Below are 11,421 nucleotides of genomic sequence, written 5' to 3'. Positions count from 1 at the left end.
AATGAAAAGTTGTATACTGCTGCTATTTCTTTATATGTGCGTGACATTAATGAAATGTCTTTGAATGATTTCTATTTACAGACTTTAGAGAATACATGTGTTTATCAAGCTGGTAATATAGACCCTTTCTTTTTTTTTTTTTTTTAACGCTAAAACTGTTTATAAAAAGTTTTTGTTTTTCAATAATATCATTGATTGAATATGAATTTTTTGAGTGCTTGAAAATTTTTGTAAAGTGCTTAAAAAGTTTTTAGAAAGTGCTTATTTTTGATTCAAAGATTTGACTACGCACCCTGATATATATTCAGGCATAAATTCATCGCATGCAATCATTTACAACTGCTAACTCATAATAAAAAAAGACAATTGTACCACAAAGTTTTAAAAGGCATGGAGGAAAATTTTAAAATTTGCTTTTTTTAAAAAAGTATTTTGTGAAACTACTGTTTTTCTTAAAGTTGAATTTGTGAAAGTACCGTTTGATCGACAATGAATTTGTGAAGATAACCGTTAATTGGTAGTAAATTTGCCCTGGACAGACCCCTAATTTTTTACTGAATGCAAAACAAAAATTGGAATCAATCGAAAGAGTTGTTGCCAGATACATAAAACATAATACTAAATAAGCATGGCTGTTTATGATGATACTGTAATTTTAATTGATTGCTCGATTTTCTATGTGAAGAAAACTAAAGAGAAGATTATAGCTTTTATTGGTGAAAGATATTACAAAGTTTGTCCAAACCTGTAAAGATGTCAATTAAGGAAAATTAGTAATAGTTTACTTTTAACTCCTGTAATTCGTCCTGCACTTCCTTTTCAGGCTGTTAATATTGATATGATAGGTCCAACTGACTTACCTTCCAGCAAAGACCACAAATATATACTTTGTTTAGTTGATCTGAATACATGATGGCCGGAAGCGATTCCACCGAAATAAATTACTGTCGGCTAGAGCTACTTATGCTTTACTCTCAGTATTCTCAGGAACTGGCATTCCCAATAATATTACAAGCGATCAAGGAACGAATTTCACTTCTATTTCGACGCAAGAATTTCAGAAGTGTATAGGGCCCAGTCCTAGATTCTCTTGTCCTGCACTCCTTTAACAGAACTCACCTAAGAAGACGGTTCCAGGCACTATTCCTTGGACAGAGATCTATGATAAAACATTTAATGTGTTGAAATAAAGCTTTAATCGAAGTTCTGTATCTTTACTCTCCCGTAGCAGGTAAGCCGTTTGTGATCCATTCCTATTAATCCCAGGTTGGTGCGACTGCATGCTTATCAAAAAAGTGGCAGAGTGTATTTTGCCATCACAAAAGTGTGATGGCAAAATACACCCTGTAGCATATGCCAGCCACATACCTGCCAAGTTTGCTGTTTTTTTTTTAAGAAAGACTCACGTATTTTACGACTATCTCCTGTTTACCTGTATATTCTCAAATTTCTGTGATTTGTGGAAGAAATTTCTTTTAACAAAAAAAAAAAAAAAAAAGATTTGGTGATAAAATATCTGCTGATGGCAAAAATACTTTTCTTATTCCTCAACAGATGGTGCTACCGCAAGACTGCAGTATGCTGAGTGTTAATTGTTTAAGTCGAGCCGTGATGGCTCTTGCAGGGGTCTGTCTGGGTTTTTCTGAGTGATACCTATTTTGGGAAAATTTAGACATAATTTGTGAAAATTAAAAATTATATTAAGAAATCAACACAAAAATATCGATTTATCCTTTCCTATGGGATACAATAATAAAATTTTAAGAAAAAGTATTTGTGAAGCTACCGTTTTTCCTAAAGTTGAATTTATGAAGGTACCGCTAAACGGTAGTAAATTTGGCCGAGACAGATCCTTGTCAAGCGATAGAGCATTTGCCTTCCAATGAGGTGAACCCAGGGTTGAATCCCAGCGATGACTGATCGATACAAATTCCGCATCCAACTTGCACCGACCATGGGGCTGCCATAAAATATCCTCAGTGGTAGACGGATCACAGGATAGAGTCTCTTTGTCGTCGGCCTAACCGTGGCGGGTTTTCCTCTCCATGTAACTCAAATGCGGGTTAGTTCCATTAAATAGTCCTTCACGAGAGCAAACTTTCTCTCAATACTTGGTCCAGGAGTTCCCTTGTTTTCTGGATAGGGTTCAAAACAGGGTTGGGGTTTTGGACGTCCTAAACTGGTTTTGGACAGGAAACGTGGGTTTTACTGTCTTAAACTGTATAAAACTGTCTTAAAGTGTCCAAAACCTTGAACTTTGGTAAAAGGTAAAAATTCTATAGATGTAACCATTGCACACATTATAATTATATGTATCAATAAATATTTGATATTTTTTATACAATTTACTTTAAGTTATTAAAGGAAAATAATATAATAGAAAAAGGTTTATAATTTTTGAAGCTCCACAATTCATTGAACAACAAAAGTGAATACCTAATCCTTTAAATATAAATATGCTTTTAACACTTACAAATAATGTTTTTGCATAAGGATAAATAATGCAATATTAAGAAATAATATTTTTTTTTTAAAAATACTAAATTTGTTTAAAAACTAACCTTTTATTTTTCACAATATTTTTTTAAAAAAATGTTATAATTTCTGCACCACAGGATGATAAAAAAGACATCTATTTAAAAGAAAAAAATTTTAAATAGAAATATATTAGTTTGAATTGGAAATGCAAAATAACTGACAAATGTATTAACAGTTTTGAAGGGCGTAACATCAGTTTCAGTTACTGACACTGGAGATGTATCACCACTATGCTAAAAGAATCGAACATGAATGAAATAAAAAAAATTCTTGAATAGTACTATAGATAAATAAACTTGCTTATGACTAACCATGCACTTAGTCCCTAATAGCTTAACCTGTATGGCAAGGTCAAACTTCAGTTATGTACTATTGAATGAGAGGACCTGATTACTGATTAATCTTCCTTTGTTTAATGTTTAAATTGAAGAGTCATATAATATTAATAAAACATTATACTTTTATAAGCAAATATTCTCTTGTAGATTTAATTATCTATAGGGTTATTAGTTCTATGTTTATTTTACCTTTTAAATATTGTTCAGATAAAATTGTGACATAATTTGAGTAAAAGGGTTTTGGACAGTTTAAACCAGGGTTTTAAACCGTGGATTAATCCATTCTGTCCTAAACCTTGCCAACCCTGGTTCAAAATTACAGGGCTTTGGAGTTGAACATCAGTAGTCGTAAACCCAAAATTGGGTCAGTTAGTAAAATCTCTTTTATTTTATTTCTCCAATGTTGGCAGGTATGCAGCCAAACACTTACTCCTGCCCATCAAAAATACTCTACCATTGAAAGAGAGACATTTGCCATATAGTGTAGAATCTTAAAAGGTTTGAATTACCAGTCGAGTGTATGCAGGCCAACGTGATCGAGACTGAGTAGCAACAGCGCGATGAGGTGCATAATGTCATAATCACAAGTAGCAAGTCAACTATTCAATGTCGACCATCCATCTTAATAGGCGTGTTCAAATTGAAGTGGGAGTTTCTGTCAAGGTAGGCGTATACACATCGTGCCTGGGTCACCAATGTGGGGCTAGTCGCATCAACAATGTCAGCCTTTATCTATGAAAAGGTATCCCAGCATAGAATGAAGTTAACGCGTCTTGTATACTAGTGAATTGGAATTGTATTTTTGTAGTGGTAGATTCACTACAATAAGCTCTTCAATCATTTGCAATGATGGGCTTTTGCTGCACGAAATTTTAAAATAACCGTGAAACATTGACCTGGTATGAAATTGATCCATGCTGATGCATTATCCCATTTGATATAAAAACTGAAAACTGCAAGACTAGAATTTCATTCTTTGCATGTTATAGCATAAATAATTAAATAGTGTTAAATGCTCATTTTTTGTTATTGTTTACATTGAAAATTACTTTATTTATTATGAATGCTTAATTAATTTTCATATATGTGCCTATTTTGCTTAAATAACCATTTATATTTTTGTCATTTGAACTTTTTTATAACCATCATTATTTGCTAGTATTTTCTTATATGCATTCCTGTCTGTACTGTAAATGATCTATTAATTAATGGATGTAAAAAGTTAAAAACAATTTTTCAAATTTACTTAATATGAAATTATTAAAATCATACTTTTAGGCTTAGCATTAGTACAATATAAATTGATAACTTCTAAAGAGAAAGCTTTATATACTTCATTATATTATCCTTTATTAAAAATAACTCCCATTAAAATTTCTTTCATAGCAGCAAACAATATTGTAGAATGATAATAATAAGCATATAAATTATGACTGCAAAAGTTTAAGAAACCTAGTGTTATTTTTAATAGACTGTTGAAAATATGAGGAAGAACCAGTAGTACTGCACCAAAACCATTGTTCGGTGCAACTAGGCCAGTGATTCTCAACCTTTTTTTTGTGGCGGCACACTTTTTACAATTTCGAAATTTGACGGCACACAATGAAAAAAATTAGTTTAAAAGTTGTTTACTTACCTATAATACGCTATGTTAAATAGTTTGTGACAATAATTTTGAATGTGAAATGAAATAATATGTACTACAAAAGCACATTTATTAAGGGATTAATTACTTCTTTCGACTAATTTTTTATTAGTTAATAACAGTTTTATTTTTGCTAGTTATTAATTGTTAGCTTGCTTTCCATAGTTATTAACTGTTAGTTTTTTTACATTAATTATTATTTTTTGTGATTTCTTGTAAGTTAGTTTTTTGCTAATTATTAATTATTAGCTTATTGTTTTTTTTGCTAGTTATACTTTGTTAATTTGTTTTTAAAACTATTAATTGCACAGCTTACTTTAATGATTAGCTTTAATTTTCGCTTGGAAGTTAGTATTCAGTTTGTTTTAGCCTTTGTTAATAAATAATTTTAATAGTCATTAAATTTCCTACTAATTTCAACATTTTTTAAAATTGTGTGTTATATACATTTTAAACACTTCCTTCTTATTTTAAGATTGTCAGAGACAAGACAATCGCCCACAAAGAGATGTTCACGCGGTTAAAGCTTGGAAAAATTATAAAAAGTATATATATAATATTATATATCTATACACTTTTCTTTAGTTTAAACTTTACTTGTAATGAAAAAAGCATTATAATTTTTATTGTATCATTTCTAATATTTGGCGGCACATTTGAAGAATTTGGCGGCACACAAAAGTGCCGTGGCACAGTGGTTGAGAATCACTGAACTAGGCTGTGGTTTGCCAGAAAATAATAAATTAATAATGAATCACAGAAAAGAACTAACTTGGGGTTTAACTAATAATTTGCTTGGGCCAAACCACATATTATAAATACATAAACCTTTTGGTACTCTGACAAAAGTAGTTGGTGCAAAACAGGTACCGATAGGACTTAGTTGTAGTGAGTAATTACATAATCTTGCATTTTTTATTTTATAGATTGGAAGAACCATTGTTGCCATTAAATGGAATTAATGTCTATGAGCCACAAGCAGGAGATCTTCTTAGCAACCAATCTAAAACATATGATTTTTCTAAACATGTTCTTATAGAACTGCTAGATGATATTACTCCTGAAGCAAAATTGTGGGAAGACCTAGGATTGGCTTCGGATAAAAGCATCCTTCACAAGCGGATGATGGTGGATTCTCATCGTGTTCATTGCCGAAGAGCCGTTGTGGTGTGTGCAAATGTCCACGACGCAAAAAGCCTCGTGCAACGAGTGTCTCAAACTAAAGTAATGAAACGCTGTGTTTGTGCAACTATTGTGCAAGATTTACTTTTTGATTTTAAATTATTTGAGAAGCTAATTTTAAGGTTAGGGGACAGAAGGCCGCAGCACCAGCTGTTGTATGTCACAGATCTGAATCGATGCAGAGAGCCTGCTGTTCTAGCCCAATACCTGAGAGATCTGTTTTCTCCATTTGGAACTGTTTTGTCTGTTTTTGTTGCTGAAGACAAAGATGGTTTCGCGCACCCTGAAGGGGTAATCAAGTTTGCCCATTTATCCGAAGCATTCGCCGCTGAGCTTGCTTATGACCAATTTGTCGTAGGAATGGAAAGACTATCAGTGACCACCCATCACAATATATTGCTATCTCAGTGTGACCTAAGGGCTAGGCTAAGAGAAGCTCAGAGAAGATATAGTGTAACCCTGAACAATACAATCCCTCCGAACGATAATTTATTTACAGATGTAGACTCTCCTAAAAGTGGCGCAATGGAAAATGGATTGCATTCTTCTCAGAATGTTGAGCAAAAGCGACCAGCCGAAAGTGAGTTGGATATAAGTAAATCCTATCACTCCATTTCAGATGTGAATATTAGCCATTCAACTGAGCTTGATGGCATGTTAAAAAGTCCATGCAAGAGCAACTTGATTGACTGTTTAAAAAGCATGGAATTCTGCAGCGAGAGCTCAGCTACTACCGAAACAATTGGTGATCTTTCGCTTTCAAGTCGAACTACTTTTGATAAAACACAGAGATCCAAATCCAGTAAGGCTATCACCCAACCCTCTATTGTAACTCTGCCTTTAACGGAGCATGATTGGTCATCTAGAATTTGTAATTGGATTGCAGATATTCCAAACAGTAGTCTTTCACTGTCAAACAATATCAATACTCCTACTACTGATAGTTTTGCTAGTACTATACCTTTGGGCAAGCCAACAGATGTTACCTCTTCACTCTGCAGTTTTGTAACCTGTGATAGTGGTTCTGTAAACCATATTAACAGTCCATTGTCATCTCCATCATCTGTTAAGACCCACGATAGTGGTTCTTTGAATGATTCAAGCAGGACCATGTTGAGGGCCACTTCCTCACCCGGTAGTTTTCACACGACTGACGAGAATTTGGATGGCATGTCGACGTGCACCTCTGACATGTCTTTGACCCACGTGCAGTATCAGAACTCCATGTCCCAGAACGTGTCTTGTTCGCATAAATTATCTCTCAAAAACCAAAGGGTGAATTCCTCCCTCTTTACGAACTTGCAGCACAACTTTCATTTGTCGGGAAATTTAGAATGTCCCAACGATATTTCCAAAGATCCCAAAATTTTGGCTTTGCCTGTTGTGCGTTTGAAGAGACTAAGCTGTGTAGAAATACAAAATTGGTGTTCTTCTCAAACGTTGCAGAAGGATGATTCGAGACCTTCGAAACATCAATGTTTTAGTTCTGATGCTGATGCACTTTCTGCACCATCTGTGCTGCCCGACAAAGAAAATAACTTATCTGTAAATCTTATTTCAGTGAGAAGAAGCTCACGCTTATCTTCTCACCAGTCTAGCTGCTCTTCAATCTCAAACTTATCGAGCAACAATAAACCTCAACCAGAGCTAGCTTCGAGATCAACTTTCCCGTATAAATCTGATAGTCCTTTGCGAGCTTGGCTAAAAAAAGATTTGTTATTTGCAAGTAATGTTAATGGTTTAAAAAATTCAAGAAAAATTGTTTGTGCGATAGCCGACAAAAATGTTTTAGCGCACGTTGGGTGTAGCAACATGACTTGTGATATTTGTTACCCAGGTTCAACAAATCTATTATTTGGCTGCCATTAATTCCTTTACAGGGTTGCCACTTCACAGGGAGAATAGGAAAATATTGGAAATTTAAAAATCACTTAAAATAACAGGGATTATGGGAGGAATTTTAACTTTTTCCTTCCAAACTGTGAAAGTATAGGAAATTTTGTTTCTTATTTTTGTTTTTTAAAAGTAAACCACTCAAAGCACAATCTATGGGATAATAAAGGATGATATTTCAGCTATACTAAACTATTTTATTTACTATAGCATTGTTTGTTTTAAGTATGTTAAGCTGCTCCTTATATCTTTAAGATTTTCTAGCAATTAAAACTAGTATAGCTGGACTAAATATAGTCAGGCAGTGTTAGTGTGTTTCCTATTAATATATCGTGTATGATATGAAAAAGGAAAACATAGGGATTTTTTTTTTACACATATGAGTGGCAGCCCTGCTTTAGAATGTCTGAAAGGGATATTATGCTTTTCATACGTTTTATTTAATTTTTCATATTATGGGTTGCTTGGAAAGTAGTTTCATTCTTATATTACTAAAATGATACACAATTTTCTAATAGTGAATAAATATTTTATTGCATTATATATTGTCCATTCTGGTCCAATATCTTATACCATCTTTTTGGCAGTGGCACGATTCCACAGTCATAAAATTTTTGTTCCTCCTCACTCTTAAATTTTTGGTTCTTTGCTGACAAAAAAAACTGATCCAGACGATTTTTAACCTCATTTAAAATAAAGATTACACGACCTGAAACATTTTCTAATGACTGAAACAAATAATCAGAAGGTGCCAGATCTGGAGAACGTAGTGGATCTGGCAGCATATCCCGTCCAAGCTGTAAAAGCTTTTGGTTAGTTTCCTAGGCTTGTGCGAGGTCCCTTATTATCTTGTTAAAACACTTCACCCTATTTTATTTTATAACTTCGGGCCTTTTCTGTTTAAGTGAATCATTCAGCTGATACTGCATTTCAAAATTGATCTCTAGGTCGTCCAGTTGAAGCGAAATTAAAAATAAAATGATTCCTTTAAAAATCCCATCTTACAAAATCATTCAACTGATGACAGTGCATTTCAAAATTGATCTCTGGTTTGTCTGGTTTAAGCTAAATAATAATAATAAGATTCCTTTAAAATCCCATCCAATAGTATAATTTTTTCATCATAGTTTTGAAATGCTTTAAACCGGTTCATCTTTCTTACTCCATGATTTCTTGCGTTTATCATTATTGCAGACTATCCTTTCCACCAATGATGCCCCTGAAAAGAAGGATGTTTTTTTTTCTGAACTTTCATTTCGGAAGATGCCGAAAGTGTTGCTCATTTAATGTTACCTAGTGGGCAGCTGTGAATCCACATTCACTCGTCACATAACAGAGAACAACACACAGAGAAGGGAACATCCATGCCCTGATTGGGATTCGAACCCTCATCCACTGGCTTAATAGTCAGGCACGCTGACCTCTCGGCCACATGGCCGACAAGGATAATTTTCTTGCTTTAGAAGTAAAATTACAGAAAACGTGATGATGCAGATTTCTTTCTGTAAAAGCATAAGGAGCTCATCTGTCAAACTTTGAAGCAAAATCTCGGCGTATCAAATGGTCATTAATTGTCGGGTTTGATAAATTTATTCTCACAGCGATTTTAGGAATTGTTATTCGAGTTATATGCCTCTATTGTGTCTTCATTAGCTTTATGTGGCCTTCCAGAATGTGTTTCAACATTAACATAAAAAATTCTCTGCTCAAAATTTTGCAAAAAATTTCGGTCCAGCCATGGTTTCTCAGAGGATAGATCGCTCATCTCCGAGTGAGGTGAACCAGGTTCTAATCGCGGTGATGGCTGGTTGATTCAAATTCCTCACCGATCCCAGTGCTGACGTAAAATATCCTCCGTGGTAGACAGATCATGGCTCAAAATCCCCTTTTCGTCAGGCTAACCAAGGGAGGTTTTCCTCACTATGTAACACAAATGCTGGCTAATTCCATCGAAAAGTCCTCCACAAAAGCGAATTTCTCCCAATACTTGATCCAAGACTTCCCTTGTCTTCTGGGTTGATTTCAAAATTACAGGGCTATGAAGTTGAATTTTAGTGGTCATAAACCCAAAACTGGGTCGACTGTTCAACAACGGTTATAAAATAAAATAATAACCAGTTTTGGCTCTGGCTTTCTATCAATACGTCCTGTCTGTCCATACACATCAAAGAATTTTTTCTTTCTTTAGCAGCATTTTTACCTTTTTGAATAGTAAAATTTGCTGTAAATGCAGATTTTCTTTTTCCATATTTGAAAGGATACGAACCAAAAACTGCTGCTTAAAATTAATCAACTTTTTTCACAATCAAATTTTGGTGTATCAGCTGTCAAAATATATAATGATTATGTGATTTAAGTGTGAAGTTGGCTTTAAAAAAATACAATTATGTCCTCAGTTCGGAAAAAATGAAATTACTTTCCTAACCAGAGTTGGCAAGGTTTAGGACAGAATGGATTAGTCCACGGTTTAAACTGTCCAACTTCTATTCACTCAAATTATGTCACAGTTTTAAAAAAAAATAGCTATTAATTTTTGAACAAGGAACTCAATGAAGACAAGTTTGGGTTTTATTAAAAAATTTTATTATTATTTTTAATATTGCATTATTTACACTTATGTCAAATCATAATTTATCAGTATTAGAAGCATGTTTAAAGGATAAGGTATTCACTTTTGTAGTTCATTGAATTGTGGAGCTTCAAAACTTATGAATATTTTTCTATTATATTATATTTTCCTTTAATAAGTTAGAGCAAGTTGTATAAAAAGTATCAAATATTTATTAATATGTGTAATTGTTATGTGTACAATGGTTACACGTATAGAATTTTTACTTTTTACCAATGTTCAAGGTTTTGGACACATTAAGATAATAAAACACTAATGCCCTGTCCAAAACCAATTTATGACGTCCAAAACCCCAATCCTGCTAACAACCCTATAGGACAGGGTTGGCATTTGCAAGATGCCTATTACTTTCGGCTCTAGAAGAAACTGAAAAAAAAATCAGAAGCAGCTAGAGGACAACAAATAATAAAAAAAACTAAAAATCACCAATATAATTGTTTAATAATAAATACTATAAAATTAACTTGATTTTAATAAATTAAATTTAATATGATACCAGAAAGTTAAATGTTTTTCTCATCTACTCTTAAAAAAAGAATAATTATTTTTCTATACAGAAATTTTAATTCAGAATTTTTAAATTCAGAATTTTTAAATTTTCAGTGACAGTAATCAGTTATTGAGATTCGAGTTAAATAATTCTAACATCTATTACAATTATTTGACCAATACAATTGTTCAATAATAGGTACTATAAAATTTGCTTAATTTTAAATAAATTAAATTTAATGTGATACCAGAAAGTTAAATGTTTTTCACATAAACTCTTATAAAAAATGATTATTTTTCTATGCAGAATTTTTAAATCTTTATGTCATAGTCTTTGAAAGTCTGTTTCATTATTCATAGTTGAGATTATTTAATTATAGAAATTAATATTCTATTTTCAATTGTGAATTCAGTATGTTATTTGTAGTAGTTTATATGTTTAGATTGTGATTTGTTAATTGAATAGTATTAATAAAATTTGTATAGTATTTAACAATTATTTTTATAATTGGGTTTGACTCTATTCATTTAAGTAACATATTAAACTTTTAAATTCTTAAGATATTCATCGAATATATTTTTCTTTCTAATTGTTTTTAACTTGTTTGAAGAAGATATATCACATATCTTGAAAATACTACTATTTAAATTAGATTACAAATATAAAACTTTTTCAATATTTTACTTTTCTTTTTTAATGAATTTTT

General features: G+C 32.5%; 1 protein-coding gene across 1 annotated transcript in view; it reads left to right on the top strand.

Moving 5' to 3' along the window:
- LOC139424801 (uncharacterized) overlaps positions 1–10,647 on the top strand; it is a gene marked incomplete at its 5' end in the record, with an annotated part of 13,486 nt that extends 2,839 nt beyond the window's left edge. Inside the window, 1 exon segment of the mRNA XM_016067055.4 lies at positions 5,448–10,647. Coding sequence (XP_015922541.2) covers positions 5,448–7,572 — 2,125 coding nt within the window. The 3' untranslated portion in view covers positions 7,573–10,647.
- Positions 10,648–11,421: the final 774 nt, after the last annotated feature.

Source organism: Parasteatoda tepidariorum, chromosome 1 (assembly GCF_043381705.1).
Source record: "Parasteatoda tepidariorum isolate YZ-2023 chromosome 1, CAS_Ptep_4.0, whole genome shotgun sequence".
NCBI classification, from domain to species: Eukaryota; Metazoa; Arthropoda; class Arachnida; order Araneae; family Theridiidae; genus Parasteatoda; species Parasteatoda tepidariorum.
Note: the sequence above shows the minus strand (reverse complement) of the source record. Positions and strands in the feature narration are given on the sequence as shown.